This window comes from Scyliorhinus torazame, chromosome 8 (assembly GCF_047496885.1).
Source record: "Scyliorhinus torazame isolate Kashiwa2021f chromosome 8, sScyTor2.1, whole genome shotgun sequence".
Classification (NCBI taxonomy): domain Eukaryota; kingdom Metazoa; phylum Chordata; class Chondrichthyes; order Carcharhiniformes; family Scyliorhinidae; genus Scyliorhinus; species Scyliorhinus torazame.
The window spans coordinates 265065129-265085541 of NC_092714.1; the positions used below are offsets into that span (position 1 = coordinate 265065129).

Sequence of the window (20413 nt, forward strand, 5' to 3'; positions counted from 1 at the left end):
CCTGGGTATCTTGGCACTGCTGGCCTGATACCCTGGAATGCTACCCGGGCACCCCGGGCATTGAGTCCCTGGAAGGATAGGGTGAGAATTTTAATTTGGAGACTTTTCTGACCAACAAAGTAGATCAGTGAGTTGAAGGAGAAGTTGCCCGTGAGGTCTCTGCCAGTGAGTGTCTTCTTCAGTAAGTACAGGGCCTTCCTATCAGATACTTTGGTGACAAACCTTACTGGCAGTGCAAAGGTGCCTGGGTGGCATAATGCCCTTTTCAGGCATCGGGCGTGGGTGCCCTGTCCTTATGAGGTAAATTGCGGGGGGTGGGGGGGGGGTCAGGTGCAAAGATTCCCTCATTAGTAAGTTGGGGCCTTGGCACGTCTGGAGGCCGTGCCAGGTGGCAGAATGGCACCCCGACTTCTTCCAGCACTGTCCAGCTGAGCCCGTTAGTACAGGAAATGAGTCTAAGTGTGGCCTCGGTGAGGTCTGAAAACAAGCACTATCCCGCTTAATAGCGGGGCCGTTCTGGGAGCTGCCAGTCCCGGGAAACATCCATCACGGAAATGTTTTTTCCCCATTAAATCGCACCCAGAGCTAATGCTTCAGGTCGATGACTTTTCATCTGAAACATTGGGTGGTATCTTGTGAGATGGATTTGCGCTTGTGAGATCTCAGTTTGAGATCATCTCCGCTCCGCTCCCCCTCCCGTTGGTGGCTGACACCAAGAAACTTACAAGATAATGAATGGCTTAGATAGGGTGGAGGTAGGGAAGTTGTTTCCATGAGCAGGGGAGACTAGGACCCGGGGGCACAGCCTTAGAATAAAGGGGAGTCACTTTAGAACAGAGATGAGGAGAAATTTCTTCAGCCAGAGAGTGGTGGGTCTGTGGAATTCATTGCCACAGAGGGCGGTGGAGGCCGGGACGTTGAGTGTCTTTAAGACAGAAGTTGATAAATTCCTTGATTTCTCGAGGAATTAAGGGCTATGGAGAGAGAGCGGGTGAATGCAGTTGAAATCAGCCATGATTGAATGGTGGAGTGGACTCGATGGGCCGAATGGCCTTACTTCCGCTCCTATGTCTTATGGTCTTATGAACCTGATTTCCATGAATTTTAATCAATTTAAATATTCCTACTTTACACCATAAGGTCCGCCCACACTGGATACTGCCCCGCCCCCCCCGAACCCCGGCGGCATGATGTCACACCGGCGGCATGATGTCACACCGGCGGCATGATGTCACACCGGCGGCATGATGTCACACCGGCGGCAATGATGTCACACCGGCGGCATGATGTCACACCGGCGCCAAACACTACTGGTTTTCAAAGACGAGAACCAGTCGTGATGACTACCTTGGGGGCACGGAGATGAGTATAGTCCCCAGTTGATGAGGGACATTGCAGGGCAGTGCCTGGGCACTGCTAGATTGGCACTGCTGGGGTTGGCCCTTTGGGAAGCCTTATTGGGGAGTTCCCATATGTATGTGGGGAGCGGCCGGGTGCATGTTGATGGGAGGGGTGGGGGGGGCGCGCGATTGTGCATGCATTGGGGTGGGAGGGGCTGGAGACCATGAAGGAGGGTGGGGACGGTGCCAATGATGGGGGGGGGCAATGTCACTGAGGGGGTAATGGGGAGGAGAGTGCCCTGATGCTGGTGGGGGAGGGTCACCCCGATGCTTGTGTAGTGTGGGGGTGTGGCTGCTCTTCTGTGTGTGTGGGTTGGGGGTGTTCCCCTTGTCATAAGGAGGGGTCCCGATATCCATGGAGGGATTAACCGAAATCTGTTGGGGCGGGGGGGGAATGCCAATTTCTATGGTGGGGGGCTCTGTCTGTCGAGGGGGGGGGTCAAGATCATCCTGGGGGATTCCGATCTCCGTGGGGATTCCGATCTCTGTTGGGGGGGATGCCAATCTCTGCTATGTGATCTTCGCCAAGGTGCTGTTTAACCAGGGGGCATCTGTGAAGCTGACGATTTTCACACAGCTTTAATCGCCTGATCCAGCACTTTGCAATTTTGGGAAAATTCCTCCCGTTAACTCTCTCCTTAACACCTGCTGAGTATTTCCAACATTGTTTGTTTTTATTTCCAGCGCCTGCAGTATTTTCAGACAAGTTGGTCACCCGGAGATGTTACCAGCTCAGCTTTGGCTATTTAGTGGTTGGGGTTTTGGTCGTCCTAGACAGAAATAGCTGATGGTGGGACTTATCGATGTGATATTGTCGTGTCACTTGCCATCCTGGCCACCAGGTGGAGTCCTATTGCAGAAGGACTCCACCTTATTGGTTGCAGCATGGCCTTGTCAATACAGTACATAAGAACATAAGAACTAGGAGCAGGAGTAGGCCATCTGGCCCCTCGAGCCTGCTCCACCATTCAATGAGATCATGGCTGATCTTTTGTGGACTCAGCTCCACTTTCCGGCCCGAACACCATAACCCTTAATCCCTTTATTCTTCAAAAAACTATCTATCTTTATCTTAAAAACATTTAATGAAGGAGCCTCTACTGCTTCACTGGGCAAGGAATTCCATAGATTCACAACCCTTTGGGTGAAGAAGTTCCTCCTAAACTCAGTCCTAAATCTACTTCCCCTTATTTTGAGACTATGCCCCCCTAGTTCTGCTTTCACCCGCCAGTGGAAACACCCTTCCCGCATCTATCCTATCTATTCCCTTCATAATTTTATATGTTTCTATAAGATCCCCCTCATCCTTCTAAATTCCAACGAGTACAGTCCCAGTCTACTCAACCTCTCCTCGTAATCCAACCCCTTCAGCTCTGGGATTAACCTAGTGAATCTCCTCTGCACACCCTCCAGTGCCAGTACATCCTTTCTCAAGTAAGGAGACCAAAACTGAACACAATACTCCAGGTGTGGCCTCTCTAACACCTTATACAATTGCAGCATAACCTCCCTAGTCTTAAACTCCATCCCTCTAGCAATGAAGGACACAATTCCATTCACCTTCTTAATCACCTGTTACACCTGTAAACCAACTTTTTGTGACTCATGCACTAGCACACCCAGGTATCTCTGCACAGCAGTATGTTTTAATATTTGATCATTTAAATAATAACCCCTTTTGCTGTTATTCCTACCAAAATGGATAACCTCACATTTGTCAATATTGTATTCCATCTGCCAGACCCTAGCCCATTCACTTAGCCTGTCCAAATCCCTCTGCAGACTTCCAGTATCCTCTGCACTTTTTGCTTTACCACTTATCTTAGTGTCATCTGCAAACTTGGACACATTGCCCTTGGTTATCAACTCCAAATCATCTATGTAAATTGTGAACAATTGTGGGCCCAACACTGATTGATCCCTGAGGGACACCATTAGCTACTGATTGCCAACCAGAGAAACACCCATTAATCCCCACTCTTTGCTTTCTATTAATTAACCAATCCTCTATCCATGCTACTACTTTACCCTTAATGCCATGCATCGTTATCTTAGCAGCAACCTTTTGTGTGGCACCTTGTCAAAGGCTTCCTGGAAATCCAGATATACCACATCCATTGGCTCCCCGTTATCTACCGCACTGGTAATGTCCTAACAAAATTCCACTAAATTAGTTAGGCATGATCTGACCTTTATGAACCCATGCTGCGCCTGCCCAATGGAATAATTTCCATCCAGATGCCTCGCTATTTCTTCCTTGATGATAGATTCCAACATCTTCCCTACTACCGAAGTTAAGCTCACTGGCCTATAATTACCCGCTTTCTGCCTACCTCCTTTTTTAAACAGTGGTGTCACGTTTGCTAACTTGCAATCCACCGGGACCACCCCAGAGCCTCGTGAATTTTGGTAAATTATCACTAGTGCATTTGCAATTTCCCTAGCAATCTCTTTTAGCACTCTGGGATGCATTCCATCAGGGCCAGGAGACTTGCCTACCCTTAGCCCCATTAGCTTGCCCATCACTACCTCCTGAGTGATAACAATCCTCTCAAGGTCCTCACCTGTCAAAGCCTTATTTCTATCAGTCACTGGCATGTTATTTGTGTCTTCCACTGTGAAGACCGACCCAAAAAACCTGTTCAGTTCCTCAGCCATTTCCTCATCTCCCATTATTAAATCTCCCTTCTCATCCTCTAAAGGACCAATATTTACCTTAGCCACTCTTTTTTGTTTTATCTATTTGTAGAAACTTTTACTATCTGTTTTTATATTCTGAGCAAGTTTACTCTCATAATCTATCTTACTCTTCTTTATAACTTTTTTAATAGCTTTCTGTTGCCCCCTAAAGATTTCCCAGTCCTCTAGTCTCCCACTAATCTTTGCCATTTTGTATGCTTTTTCCTTCAATTTGATACTCTCCCTTATTTCCTTAGATAACCATGGTCGATTTTCCCTCTTTCTACCGTCCTTCCTTTTTGTTGGTATAAACCTTTGCTGAGCACTGTGAAAAATCGCTTGGAAGGTTCTCCACTGTTCCTCAACTGTTTCACCATAAAGTCTTTGCTCCCAGTCTACCTTAGCTAGTTCTTCTCTCATCCCATTGTAATCTCCTTTGTTTAAACACAAAACACTAGTGTTTGATTTGACCTTCTCACCCTCCATCTGTATTTTAAATTCCACCATATTGTGATCGCTCCTTCCGAGAGGATCCCTAACTATGAGATCCTGAATCAATCCTGTCTCATTACACAGGACCAGATCTAGAACCGCTTGTTCCCTCGTAGGTTCCATTACATACTGTTCTAGGAAACTATCGCGGATACATTCTATAAACTCCTCCTCAGGGCTGCCTTGACCGACCTGGTTAAACCAATCGACATGTAGATTAAAATCCCCCATGATAACTGCTGTACCATTTCTACATGCATCCGTTATTTCTTTGTTTATTGCCTGCCCCACCATAATGTTACTGTTACTGTTATTGAGTAGTTGGGGGTTCAGTTGGCTTTTGACGGCCGGTTCGTGATGCGGAGAGACGTCAACAGCGGGGGGGGGGGGGGGGGGGGGATGTTCAATGCCCGCACAGGCTGAGGTTAACCGCCTCAAAGGGGAAAACAGCCTATGGCCCTTGGGACTTCGGCGACTTTTCATCCCTGGAGATCACTAAACTCTGGCCAACCCAAATAAGAGTTGCCACCATGGAGTCAAGACAAAAGAGATACAATGTCGGGGAAATAAAGGTTTAAAGAAATGCTTCCAGCCAATGCCATGAAGGTTTCCAGTGCTTATTATTTGGAATGACTTCACTCCATAGATCACAGAACAGTACATCGCTGAAGGCCTTTCGTGCCTACCCAATTAATCCCACTTTCCTGTTCTTTCTCCTAAAGCCTTTTCAAGCATTATTTTCCGAATTGCTTTTAAATGTTGCTATTGAATCTACTTCATCACTCTTTCACGCAGAGCATTCCGGACCAACAATACTCACTGAGTAATATTTTCCTTAGCTGCCGGCTGCTTCTATTGACAGTCAGCTGAAATTCGCACCCTGCCATTGGAAACACTTTTTTCCTTGTTTACTCTATCAAAACTCTTCATAATTTTCAACACCCACCCACAAAATCTCCCCTCAGCCGCTCCCTTTGTCCCAGATTTTTCCAGTCTAATGCCCCTCACCCCTGATACCTTTCTGGTATCTGCACCCTCCCCCGAGGCCTCGCTAGTCCTCCCTACAATATGGCGCGCAGGATTGAACACAATTCTCTAGCTGTTCAGCATAACCTTCTCTTTTTATCTCCTCTATTGCTCAATTAATAAAACAGTCAAATCAAGCTTTTAAAGTATTTATCCAGTTCCATTTTGGAAGTTACCCTTTCAGAAAGCCAATTATCTTAAACCTGTGAACTCTGATCGCTAATCCTCCTGCCATGGCAGACAGTTTCTTCTGAGTTGCTCTATCGTACTCCTTCATGGCTTTGAACGCCTCTGAGAAATTTCCCCTTAACAGTCTCTGCTCTGAGGAGAACAGCCCTGTCATTTCATTTCAATTCCTCATCCCTGGCACCGTTAAAGAGAAAGTCCTCTGCACCCTCGCCAACATTTTACCTCCTTCCCGCAGTCTGGTGCCCAGATCTGAGCACAGGGTCCACCAGCTGAGGCTTAACCAATCGTTTTCTGCGTAACCATTTGCGTCTTTAGTTTCAACAGCTTCGTTAAATTGTCCCGCCTCCTTCGACGATTGGTGTAGCTGAATCCCCAGATTGTCCTTGCTCCCTCTGCGCCCCTGTTAAAACTGCGGCTTTTAATTTAGCGTGTTCGTTTTCCTCAGCAATTTGGCTGCGCCAAAGCACTGTACATATCTGATGCCGACAAACGCAAGCACTTCCGGATAGCTTTGAGACTCTTCCTGGGGAATGGCCAAGAGGTCGGGACCTTCTACAGTAAATTCATCAAAGTCATCTCAAAGCCTTCCCAGAAGAAACAATCCATTAAGAATGCAGACTGTAAGTATCACTGCGAGTCGGGGTGGAGGCGGGTGGGGGGGGGGGGGGGGGGGGGGGGCGGTGGGGGGAGTGGGGGGGGGGTGACGTTGTGCACAGGTCCAATTCCACTCCCAGGGACATGAGCACAAAATATATGCTGACTCTGAGGGAGTGCCTCATTGTCGTTTTGGTGCGGTGTTAAACCGAGACCCCATCTGCCTTTTCGTGTGGACGTAAACAATCCCACGGCATTATAGAATCATAGAAGTTTACAGCATGGAAACAGGCCCTTCGGCCCAACCAGTCCATGCCGCCCAGTTTTTTACCATTAAGCTAGTCCCAGTTGCCCGCACTTGGCCCATAACCCTCTATACCCATCTTACCCATGTAACCATCTAAATGCTTTTTGAAAGACACAATTGTACCCGCTTCTACTACTACCTCTGGCAGCCCATTCCAGACACTCACTACCCTCTGAGTGAAGAAATTGCCCCTCTGGGCCCTTCTGAATCTCTCCCCTCTCACCTTAAACCTATGCCCTCTAGTTTTAGACTCCCCTACCTTTGGGAAAAGATGTTGACTATCTACCTTATCTATGCCCCTCATTATTTTATAGACCTCTATAAGATCACCCCTAAGCCTCCTACGCTCCAGGGAAAAAAGTCCCAGTCTATCCAGCCTCTCCTTATAACTCAAACCATCAAGTCCCGGCAACATCCTAGTAAATCTTTTCTGCACTCTTTCTAGTTTAATAATATCCTTTCTATAATAGGGTGACCAGAACTGCACACAGTATTCCAAGTGTGGCCGTACCAATGTATTGTACAACTTCAACAAGACGTCCCAACTCCTATATTCAATGTTCTGACCAATGAAACCAAGCATGCCGAATGCCTTCTTCACCACCCTGTCCACCTGCGACTCCACCTTCAAGGAGCTATGAACCTGTACTCCTAGATCTCTTTGTTCTATAACTCTCCCCAACGCCATACCATTAACTGAGTAGGTCCTGGCCTGATTCGATCTGCCAAAATGCATCACCTCACATTTATCTAAATTAAACTCCATCTGCCATTCGTCGGCCCACTGGCCTAATTGATCAAGATCCCGTTGCAATCCTAGATAACCTTCTTCACTATCCACTGTGCCACCAATCTTGGTGTCATCTGCAAACTTACTAACCATGCCTCCTAAATTCTCATCCAAATCATTAATATAAATCTCAAATAACAGTGGACCCAGCACCGATCCCTGAGGCACACCACTGGTCACAGGCCTCCAGTTGGAAAAACAACCCTCTACAACCACCCTCTGCCTTCTGTCGTCCAGCCAATTTTGAATCCAATTGGCAACCTCACCCTGGATCCCGTGAGCTTTAACCTTCTGCAACAACCTACCATGCGGTACCTTGTCAAAGGCTTTGCTAAGGTCCATGTAGACAACGTCTACTGCACTACCCTCATCTACCTTCTTGGTCACTCCCTCAAAAAACTCAATCAAATTTGTGAGACATGATTTTCCACGCACAAAGCCATGCTGACTGCCCCGAATCAGTCCTTGCCTCTCTAAATGCTTGTACATCCTGTCTCTCAGAATACCTTCTAGCAACTTACCTACTACAGACGTTAGGCTCACCGGTCTGTAGTTCCCAGGCTTTTCCCTGCTGCCCTTCTTAAACAAGGGCACAACATTCGCCACTCTCCAATCTTCAGGCACCTCACCTGTGGCTGCCGATGATTCAAATATCTCGGTTAGGGGACCCGCAATTTCCTCCCTAGCCTCCCACAACATCCTGGGATACATTTCATCAGGTCCCGGGGATTTATCTACCTTGATGCGCTTTAAGACTTCCAGCACCTCCTCCTCTGTAATATGCACACTTCTCAAGACATCACTATTTATTTCCCTTAGTTTCCTAACATCCATGCCTTTCTCCACCGTGAATACCGATGAGAAATATTCATTCAGGATCTCACCCAACTCTTGTGGCTCTGCACATAGATGCCCTTGTTGATCCTTAAGAGGCCCTACTCTGTCCCTAGTTACTCTTTTCCCCTTTATGTATCTGTAGAATCTCTTTGGATTCTCCCTTGCATTATTTGCCAAAGCAATTTCATGTCCCCTTTTTGCCCTCCTGATTTCCCTCTTAACTCTATTTCGACAATCTCTATACTCTTCAAGGGATCTACTTGATCCCAGTTGCTTATGTACGTCATATGCCTCCTTCTTCTTTTTGACCAGAGTCTCAATATCTCGAGTCATCCAGGGTTCCCTACTTCTACCAGCCTTGCCCTTCACTCTAAAGGGAATGTGCTTACCCTGCACCCTGGTTAACACATTTTTAAAAGCCTCCCATTTACCAGCCGTCCCTTTGTCTGCCAATAGTCTCCCCCAATCTACCTCTGCAAGTTCCTGTCTGATACCATCAAAATTGGCCTTGCCCCAATTAAGAATTTTAACTCTTGGGCCAGACCTATCATTCTCCATAGCTATCTTAAAACTAATGGAATTATGGTCACTTGTCCCAAAGTGATCCCTCACTAGCACTTCTATCACTTGCCCTTCCTTATTTCCCAAGACGAGGTCAAGTTTTGCCCCCTCTCTAGTCGGTCCATCCACATACTGAATGAGAAATTCCTCCTGAATACACTCAACAAATTTCCCTCCATCCAAGCCCCTAATGCTATGGCTGTCCCAGTCAATGTTGGGAAAGTTAAAGTCCCCTACTACTACCACCCTATTATTCTTGCAGCTATCTGTAATCTCCTTACATATTTGCTCCTCAATTTCCCGCTGACTATTTGGGGGCCTGTAGTACAGTCCTACCAAGGTGATCTCTCCCTTCTTATTTTTCAGTTCCACCCATATAGACTCAGTGGGCGAACCCTCGGATATATCCCCTCTAAGTACTGCCGTGATGTTCTCCCTAATCAAAAACGCCACTCCCCCTCCTCTCTTACCTCCTGTTCTATCCTTTCTATAGCATCTGTACCCCGGAACATTGAGCTGCCAGTCCTGCCCCTCCCTTAGCCATGTTTCAGTCATAGCTATAATATCCCAGTCCCATGTGCCCGTCCATGCCCTGAGTTCATCCGCTTTGCCCGTCAGGCCCCTTGCATTGAAATAAATGCAGTTTAATGTAGACCTTCCTTGCTCTCTGCCCTGCTTTCTCTGGTCATGCTTTACACACTCTCCCTTCCTGCCTTTTGTTTCTGTCCCCACTGACTTCCTACATCGGTTCCCATCCCCCTGGCACATTAGTTTAAACCCTCCCCAACTGCACTAGCAAACACCCCCCCGAGAACATTGGTTCCGGTCCCACCCAGATGCAGACCGTCCGATTTGTACAGGTCCCACCTCCCCCAGAATCGGTCCCAATGTCCCAGGAATTTGAAACCCTCCCTCTTGCACCATCTCTCAAGCCACGTATTCATCCTAGCTATCCTGTCATTCCTACTCTGACTATCACGTGGCACTGGTAGCAATCCTGAGATTACTACCTTTGAGGACCTACTTTTTAGTTTAACTACTAACTCTCTAAATTCAGCTTGTAGGACCTCATCCCGTTTTTTACCTATATCGTTGGTGCCTATATGCACCACGACAGCTGGCTGTTCACCCTCCCCCTCCAGAATGCCCTGCAGCCGCTCCGAGACATCCTTGACCCTTGCACCAGGGAGGCAACATACCAACCTGGATTCTCGTTTGCGTCCGCAGAAACGCCTGTCTATTCCCCTTACAATTGAATCCCCTATCACTATTGCTCTGCCACTCTTTTTCCCGCCCTTCTGTGCAGCAGAGCCAGCCACGGTGCCATGAACCTGGCTGCTGCCACCTTCCCCTGGTGAGCCATCTCCCCCAACAGTTTCCAAAACGGTAAATCTGTTTTGGAGGGAGATGACCGCAGGGGATCCCTGCACTGCCTTCCTACTCTTCCTCTGTCTGTTGGTCACCCTTTCCCTATCTGCCTCAGTAATTTTAATCTGCGGTGTGACCAACTCACTGAATGTGCTTTCCACAACTTCCTCAGCATCGCGGATGCTCCAAAGTGAGTCCATCCGCAGCTCCAGAGCCGTCAAGCGGTCTAACAGGAGCTGCAGTTGGACACACTTCTTGCAGATGAAGGAGTCAGGGACACCAGAAGGGTCCCTGACTTGCCACATCTCACAAGAGGAGCATGACACGGGTCTGAGCTCTCCTGCCATGACTTAAACCTGAAGTTAAATTTGAACTACACTACACAGCTAGGAGAAAGTCAAAGAGAGAGAAATCACTTACCAGTTACAAGCCAATCACTTACCTGCTGGCTGTGATGCAATTGCTCCAGAGACTCCCTCATAGGTCTGTTGAACATTGTATTGAAGCAGCGTATGGAGTTCCCCCGGGTGCCCCGACCAATATTTATCACTCAACCAGCAAATTATCTTCCCTTATTGTTCGTGGGAGCTTGCTGTGCACAATTTGTTTTCCCACAATGCAGCCGCGTTTACACTTCAAAAGTACCTCATTGGCTGAACAGCAGTTTAGGACAGTCAGTGGTCATAAATGGCGGCTTCTTTTTCGATGTAATAAGTGATGAAGAATGCCTCCAAACTTTTGCACCGCCAATTACCTCTGAATGAGGAGGCTGCGTCCCCAGGATTTGGTTCATTGAAATCTCATCAGTACTGAGAGCTTAGCAATTAGCTTCTAAGTTTTTCAAAGAAATCTTTAAAATAACAGATTGGACGGGCCGAATCACCTTATTCTCCGATGTGTTCTTCTACGACCCTGGTCCCTACCCCCCACCCCCCCCATCCCCTGCCCACTCCCTGGCAGGATACCACCCAGGGGACCTAACCAGCGGGCAGGTGAGAAATGTTGGGCACGATCCAATGGCCATGCCGCGCCGGAAAAACAGCCGCGCCGGAAAAGCAGCTCGCTGTGGCGCAGCGTGGCCGATAAAAGTTGGGAGACCCCGTTCCCGGGATCTACCTGGCTCATAATGCCCCGCGGGATCCAACGACGATCTCAATCGGAAGCCACCGTACGCTCAATGAGATTCGGTCCGGTCCCCAGACCTTGGCCCTCCAAGATACAGGTTGGCCACATATAGGGTGAGCCTGTGGCCATTGAAGGCACCTCTCTGGTATGTTAGGTATGGTTTAATAGACCTTCCAATTCAATACTAATTTGATGTCAATTATCATAGATTATCATAGAATTTACAGTGCAGAAGGAGGCCATTCGGCCCATCGAGTCTGCACCGGCTCTTGGAAAGAGCACCCTACTCAAGTTCAGCACCTCCACTCTATCCCCATAACCCAACCCAAAGGGCAATTTTGGACACTAAGGGCAATTTATCATGACCAATCCACCTAACCTGCACATCCTTGGACTGTGGGAGGAAACCGGAGCACCCGGAGGAAACCCACGCAGACACGGGGAGGATGTGCAGACTCCGCACAGACAGTGACCCAAGCCGGAATCGAACCTGGGACCCTGGAGCTGTGAAGCAATTGTGCTAACCACAATGCTACCGTGCTGCCCAATTATCCAATAGAAGTCACTGATATATAAAGCATTACATGTGGCACTATTTGTTGGTGGAGATTTGTTGGTGAAGTTGGATCAAAGAAATAAAGGTGTTTCGTGGAGAAGCAGGACTCTTGTCTCGTTTACCCCGCAGTAACCCAGAAGCTTGAACATGGTACCAGTGACTTACGGTGATCAATCGGCCTGCTTGCCCTGAATGGTGGTTTGCGGTGGCAGTCCCAAGTTATTGGGCCGTGACTGGCTGTGTCACCTGAAGTTAGATTGACAGTGTGTTTGCCGCATGTAACCCCCATGGCCCTGAAGGGATCCTGGCAAATTTACCGGGGGTTTTCGCCAAACGTTGAGGTAACATCAAGGGGGTGTGGCAAAAATCAGTGTTGAATGCCTCATTTGTCGCCATTAATACCCAGAGGGAGCTATACGAATACACCCGCTTGCCATTCGGGGTTTCATCGGCGTGCACAATATTTCAGTGGGAGATCCCAGGGTGGCCGTGTTTCTGGACGACGTCCTCATCACTGGAACCTCAGCCAAGGAGCACCTGGAAAACCTGGCGGAAATCCTCGGGCGGTTTGAGCAGGCCGGCATCCACCTCCAAAGGGGGAAGTGCGTTTTCAATACCCCCGAGGTCATCCGTGGTATCGGGCGGGCAGACATGGCCGACATCCGGTGGAGAACAAGGTGCGGCCGATCAAGTTCCGCTTGTTTTTAGAGCTAGTCAACTACTACGGGAGGCTTATCCCAAACCTGGCAACACTGCTCAGCCTGCTCCACCGACTATTGAAGGAGGGGTACCCTTGGGAGTGGGCCCCTCCGCAACAGAAGGTGTTCACGGGGGTGAAGGGGAAACTGTCCTCTGAGAAACTGCTCCCCCACTTCGCCCCCGCCAAGCCACTTCCATTACTATTCGACACTTCCCCTTACGGGGTGGGGGCTGTTCTCGCACACTGCATGGACGATGGATCGGAACGACCCACAGCATTCGCATCCTGGACACTCGCCGACGCGGAGCGCAATTACGCGCAAATTGAGAAGGAAGGCCTGGCTGTCGTTTTTGGGGTCCGCTAGTTCCACCAGTACATCTACGGCCGTGCGTTTACGGTCTACACCAATCACAAACCACAACTCGGGTAATCCACCCCGATCCCGTCGGCCAGGGTCCAATGGTGGGCGATACTATTAGCCGCATAAACAAACACCTTGGAACACCACCCTGATACAGGGATCCCAAATGCTGATGCGTTGTAGAGTCATAGATGTTTACAGCACAGAAACAGGCCCATCGGCCCAGCTTGTCCATGCCGCCCAGTTTCTATCACTAAGCTAGTCCCACTTGCCTGCATTTGGTCCGTATCCCTCTATACCCACCCTGCCCATGTAACTGTATGACTGCTTTCTAAAGGACAAAATTGTACCCACCTCTACCATTGCCTCTGGTCATTTTTGTATCTCTCTCCTCTCACTTTAAACCTATGTTCTCTAGTTCTAGACTCCTCTACCTTTGGGAAAAGGTGTCGACTATCATAGAATCATAGAATTTACAGTGCAGAAGGAGGCCATTCGGCCCATCGAATCTGCATCGGCCCTTGGAAAGAGCACCCCATTTAAGCCCACACCTGCAACCTATCCCCATAACCCAGTAACCCCACCTAACCTTTCTTTTGGACACTAAGGGCAATTTAGCATTGGCCAATCCACCTAACCTGCACATCGTTGGACGGTGGGAGGAAACCGGAGCACCCGGAGGAAACCCACGCAGACATGGGGAGAACATGCAGGCTCCGCACAGACAGTGAACTAAGCCGGGAATCGAATCTGGGGCCCTGGAGCTGTGAAGCAACTATGCTAACTACTGTGCTACCGTGCTGCCCACTATCTACCTTATCAATGCTCCTCATTATTTTATAGACCTCTATAAAATCACCCCTAAGCCTCCTACCCTCCAGGGAAAAAGGTCCCAGCCTATCCAGCCTCTCCTTATAACTCAGACCATCAAGTTCTGGTAGCGTCCTTGTAAATCTCTTCTGCACTCTTTCTAGTTTAACAATATCCTTCCTATAATAGGGTGACCAGAACTGAACACAGTATTCCATGTGTGGCCTTACCAATGTCTTGTACAACATCAACAAGACGTCCCAACTCCTGTATTCAATATTCTGATCAATAAAACCTAGCTGAATGCCTTCTTCACCACCCTGTCCACCTGCGACTCCACCTTCAAGGAGCTATGAACCTGTACCCCGAGATCTCTTTGTTCTGTAACTCTCCCCAACTCCCTACCATTAACTGAGTAGGTCCTGCCCTGATTTGATCGACCAAAAAGCATGACCTCACATCTATCCAAATTAAACTCCATCTGCCATCCATCGGCCCACTGGCCCAATTGGTCAAGATCCTGTTGCAATCTTACATAACCTTCTTCACTATCCACTATGCCACCAATTTGGTGTCATCTGCAAACTTACTAACCGTGCCTCCAACATTCCCATCCAAATCATTAATATATATAACAAGTAACAGTGGACCCAGCACCGATCCCTGAGACACACCGCTGGTCACAGGCCTCCAGTTTGAAAAACAACCCTCCACAACCACCCTTTGGCAAGCCAATTTTGTATCCAATTGGCTACCTCGCTCTGGATTCCAGGAGATTTAACCTTTTGCAACAACCTACCATGCAGTGCCTTGTCAAAGGCCTTGTTAAATTCCATGTAGTTAACATCGACCACACTGCCCTCATCTACCTTCGTGGTTACCCGTTCAAAAAACTCAATCAAATTCATGAGACATGACTCTCCCCTTACAAAGCCATGCTGACTTTCCCTAATTAGCCTTTGCCTGTCTAAATGCCTGTAGATCCTGTCCCTCAGAATACCTTCCAACAACTTACCCACGACAGAAGTAAGACTCACCGGTCTGTAGTTCCCAGGCTTATCCCTTCAGCCCTTCTTAAACAAGGGCACAACATTTTCTACCCTTCAATCTTCAGGCACCTCCTGTGGCTGTCGATGATTTAAATATCTCAGCTAGGGGTCCGGCAATTTCTTCCCCAGCCTCCCACAATGTCCTGGGATACATTTCACAGGTCCCAGGGATTTGTCTATCTTGATGCGTTTTAATACCTCCAGCACCTCCTTCTCTGTTGAGCTGCCTTCCCTCTCCACGAGGCCACCGGAGCCCAAATCGCCCGAAGAGGTCGTCGCCGCTCTTGATTTTATGGACTGCCTGCCGGTCACGGCAGAACGCATCAAGGAATGGACCCAAACTGACCCACAGTTATCCAGGGTCTGCCACATGGTCTTATACGGCGCCCAACACCGGGCTTTACCTGACGACCTGAGAGAGCCACATGGCTCCCAGGCGTGATACTTCGCTCAATGGGACCAGTCCCATACTCAGTCCGTACACAGGGAAAGGAGGCAAGCCGTCACACGGACCACATCCGCCAGCGCACCCAGGAGTCGCCGGACGCTGACCATGATGCTCCAATTCCGGCCCTCCCACAGCCCCCATTACCGTCCTTCTGCCGCCTTCTCCAACTGCCAATGTCCCAGAGGCGAAATGCCGGACTCCGGCCCTACGCTCTCAGACTCTCGTGGTTCCAACACGGACATTTGCCCACCAGGGAACGTTGTGATGCTGCCACCCGCGCCATGCCGGCCCAACCTCGACGATCCGCACGCAAGCGGCGGTCACCGGTGCGATACACGCCCCCAGGCCCTGCTCCGTTGATGCCAGAACGCCGTGCCCTCTGCAAAAGGACCAGGGGCCGTCCTCCACATCCGATGGATGTAGGCATCTCTCCAGACTTGGTGGGGGGGGGGGGAGTGTTACGACCCCCTCGGAGGTCACGGGTTACACACTATCCCATTGCCCGTGACCACCATGGATTTTGAACTCCCCTGGTAAAACGGGGCACGTTTCCCCTTAACAAGGGTATTGGGGAGGCCAGCGACTGCCCCGCTGACCGAAGTTTAAAACCGCCATTCGCGGGGGCTCTCGGGCCCCTGGTTCTGTGCCCTCGCAGGAGACTGCAATTTTGATTGCTCGCTGGAGGGTTAAGTGGGTTTCTGTTTGTAGTCTCCCCTATGTGGCAGTACCACAGATCCACAAATGAAGCGATCTTGCAGGGACTCACCTAATGTGGGCCCAAATCCGCAAGTTTCGGCGAGCTTCCTGTAGCGCCAAACAGTTGCTGTTAGACTCTCCTTGGGCCTGGGAGGCCGAATGGAAGCGAATTCGGTGGGCTATAACTGGGGGCTTTGGATTCAAATGCTCCTCGACCAAGGCTAACCAATGTGGCAAAAGACCCGGGGCTGGATTCTCCAAAAAGCGCCGCATCTGGGTGGGTTAGGTTGTTTATGGTCGGCCCACCGACTGCAGTCAGCAATACTTTTGTCTCCCATTATTGCGATTGTTCAAAATAAAATTCCATCCGCTCAATCATTTGAGCCCACTCATCACTACTCACATCGAATGGTTAGGGCAGCACTGTCGCATTGTGGATAGCACAATTACCTCGCAGCTCCAGGGTCCCAGGTTCGATTCCGGCTTGGGTCACTGTCTGTGTGGAGTCTGCACGTTCTCCCCGTGTGTGCGTGGGTTTCCTCCGGATGCTCCGGTTTCCTCCCACAGTCCAAAGATGTGCAGGTTAGGTGGATTGGCCATGTTAAATTGCCCTTAGTGTCCAAAATTGCCCTTAGTGTTGGGTGGGGATACTGGGTTATGGGGATAGGGTGGAGGTGTTGGCCTTGGGTAGGGTGCTCTTTCCAAGAGCCGGTTCAGACTCGATGGGCCGAATGGCCTCCTTCTGCCCTGTAAATTCTATGATTTCCTATGTGGGGATCTCGTTAGTCACCTGGGGCCTTGACGAAGTGGGCCAGTGCTGTCATACACTGTACCGGTTTTAGCTCCACTTTACCCTCGTCGCCAGTGTAGAATCCAATGAAGAGGCACACAGGAACGCACAGCAGGGTGTAAAGTGAACACGGACTATCCGATATGCACAGCAAACTCTCCTTGCCTCGAAAGGGTCACCCTCCCCAACATGCACCCAGGTCGGGGCTTAAATACAATCAGGTTCCCCCTTGTTAAGGGGAAACCCCGCCCCGTTGTACCAGGGGCATTCGTACTCCGTGGTGGTCTCGGGGGAACCGGATGGTGTATAGCCCGTAACCTCCGAGGGGGTCATAACAAGTGCGCCACAGAGAAAAGTAAACAAAACTGTAGAAAGAGCTGGAAGCCAGAGCTGCAATGTGGGGTAGACATTCTAAAGCAGGAATAACATTTATCATTGCCACATTGCTCTGGGATCTGAAACGGAACCCATTCAGCAGTGAGAATGCTGCCCATGGAACCATATCCTTCAGGACGCCATTTGAATGAAAGTTGTTCAGAAGTACGTTACGGGCCTAGTCTTTTCCGGTGACAAGGTATTCACCGTGTTTAACTGTTGTTCCCAGTGTGTATCTCTTCAGGCTCCAAGGTGGCTTTGTTTAATCGTCTGCGATCTCAGACGGTTAGTACCCGGTACCTGTGTGTGGAGGGGGAACAGTTCGTCGCCAGTGCCAGGCAATGGGCAGCTTTCACTCTGCACTTGGGTAAGAGTTCAGCTCAATTCACATCAGCCTCAGCAGGAGGTGCTTCAGACAGGAAATAATAGTCAGGTTTTCTGAATATTGCTGCATCCTTACAGATGGTTATGGCAAACTTCCCATGGTTAGGCCTCTGCTGGTGTATTATGCCCAACTCTGGGCACCACAGTTTAGAAAGGATCTGAAGGCTTTGAAGAGGGTGTACAGTATTTTACGGGTGGATATCCATTTATCGAATCAGGCAGCAGAATACATTCTGTGGTTCACGACTGTTTTATTGTTATGATTCAGTCCAGTACAAACACTGATTTCCACTCTGCCCTTCTTGATTCTCTCGCTGTCTCGAAGCAGCTCCTCCACTGGGGGGGAAACCCAGCTCTCGAGTACAGGCTTCAGTGAGCATCACTTGCTCTCAATTCACACTGAAGCTCGTCTTGGTTTACTCTTAAAGGGACCTGCATTTCTAACATTGTCACAGAGGGGCTAGCACGTCACCTCACTTCCTCTGGTGGCATTCGGCAATGCTCCATAACTCAGTCCCTGCTGTGAACTGACCCACCAGTCTGGCTCTTTAATGGGACCTCCAGAAGCAGAGTTGCCAGCCCCTGAGGAGTTCTTCCCATTCACCTGCAGTAATGCAGCAAACCAGTGGGTGGGGCAGTTCTGGGAGGCTTCTCAGTCCTCCTGTGCAGTTTTCACTGGTTACATTTTAGTGCCTCTTATTATGGGCCAGGGTTTAGCGAACACCAAAGTATATCATGGAGTTCACCTGACCCACAACTTTGAATAGATTTTGGTTATGGGGAGCACAAGGGCCCACTTTACAGGTGTGATGCAACAGAGATCTAAAGTATTTTAAAACAAAAACAATGTTTATTCTATGAATCCAGTTAACGTTTTATAAACACACAGTAAACATCTTATTAACTACCAACACTGATACTCCCCCCAAAGGTACAGTACTCTATAGGTAACCCTTAGTAACTTTCCTAACAACATCCATAAGTCAAAAACCCTTTTTAACAAAGACAGTAGGTTTGAATTCTTTACAGAAACAGGTATTACTTTGAAATCATCAAGTGATCTGGAGACATTCTTTAGCATACAGAGAGAGTGACCCAAAAGACACCTCCTTGGTTTGAATGCAGCTCTCCAACTGAAAACCAAACTAAAACTCGGAGCCAAAAACCGTTTCCAGCTCAAAGCCAAAGTAAAAAAGCAGAGCAGAGCTCAGCTCCACCCACACAATGACATCACTGCAGCCACTTGAGAAGACAAACATTTCTTAAAGTGACATTCCCATGGTACTCTGGACAGGGTTGCGTCAGTTGCTGTTGTTTCGGAGGGGTAGCTCGTGACCCAAAATGTGACCTCTGCAACCCCAACGAGGGTCATGATCCACAGTTTGGGAACCACCGATGCAATTGATCCAGGGCCTGCTCATGTATACACCGTGGTAATATCTCACAGCAGACACTGGACTCCAATTGTCTTGGGACTCCCTTTGTCATTGGACCTCGCCCCCACTCTGCTGAATCCATGTCGGCCTGCATTGGCCACCGCACATTCAAAAATAAATCACACACCGTCCACTCGTCAAAATGAAATTCGGGACCTGGAACGTCAAGACTTTGCCATGTAACATTCCATGAACTCACAGCTGGGAAGCACAGGCAACGTCTTGCTGTGCCACCTCCACCTTATCCTGCTCCTCTTTGTTTCCTCTGCAGAGAACGATCATTGTCAGAGGGGAGATTTCCGCCCTCGTGACGGGTACATCAGATACGGATCAGCTGTCAAATTGGTTTGCACCGCCTCGGGAGTCTCTTTACCGAGCATGGTATGACCATCTCCTGTGCACTCAGTTTTGACTTAAGTCCGGTGATCCTCAATATTACTGCTCATTCTGCCCTCTCCTGGTTTAATCTAAAATAAGAGTCCCAATTTGGATAGAGAAATTGTTGAACCATTAAATTCTGAAGAATATTATTCAAGTTTAATGTGGCTAAAGGTTAAATGTATGCAACTTCTCTTCTCTCCACCTATTTTATTTATTCTTCCCGTCTAACCTTTCTCTCCTATGCCAGCATGGAATGGTTGGGGACAGCTGGAGTGGCTCTCCTGCCTCTGAGCCGAAAGGCCCAGGGTTCAGGACTCCACGACACAGGACTAGTTGGCGACGACAGAGCCCAGTTGCTGGTCAAAGCAAAGCAGTGCGTATTAATGCCTGCCCCCACTAATACTCAGGAAGGGTATCCGGCTGCAAACCCACTCACCCACTCAATCCCCCAAAAAGGGGTGTCAATAGGAAGGTGATTGATGATTGACAAGCATTCTGGCGACCTCATGTAACAAGGGAGAGCCAATAGAGTAACCATCTAGTATGGACAAGTTGAGCTGAATGGCCTACTTCTGTGATGCATATTCTATTCAATCCCGTGTGGGATAACTCCCTTTTTCCAGAGTATGGGCCCATGTAGCTTTTGAGAGCTCCCCTCTCCCTCACAATGTGCGCCATTGTGCACCGCCTTGGGACGTAGGCCAGTAGTTTATTGCCTCGGGAGTGACTGGGCACAAAACATGCGTTGCATTCAAGCCCATACCTTTTGGCCTCTGTGTGTGTGTGGGTTTCTGTTTGTCTGTGTGTGGTTTTGTTTGTGTGTGTGTGAGGATCTGTTTGTGTGTGGGTGTTTGTTGCTGTGTGGGTGCGTGTGGGGGGGTTTGTTTGTGTGTGTGTGTGGGTTTCTGAGTATGTGTGGATTTGTGTGTGTTGTTTGCGTTTTCCAAACTAGGCTAGTTTCCCTCTCCCAGCACAGGACACCGAGGCTAGCCATGAGTATCATTTACATTAAAATAAAGGACTACATTTGCAGCCTATCTGATCAGGGGAGAATTAAAA

General features: G+C 48.9%; 1 protein-coding gene across 1 annotated transcript in view; it reads left to right on the plus strand.

Annotated features, from left to right (window-relative positions):
* The window catches only part of rbpjl (recombination signal binding protein for immunoglobulin kappa J region-like), an 80575-nt gene that overhangs the window by 47339 nt on the left and 12823 nt on the right, over positions 1-20413 (plus strand). The window contains exons 6-8 of the mRNA XM_072515276.1: positions 6232-6406; positions 17383-17520; positions 19245-19354. Coding sequence (XP_072371377.1) covers positions 6232-6406; positions 17383-17520; positions 19245-19354 — 423 coding nt within the window. The remainder of the gene's footprint in view (positions 1-6231; positions 6407-17382; positions 17521-19244; positions 19355-20413) is intronic.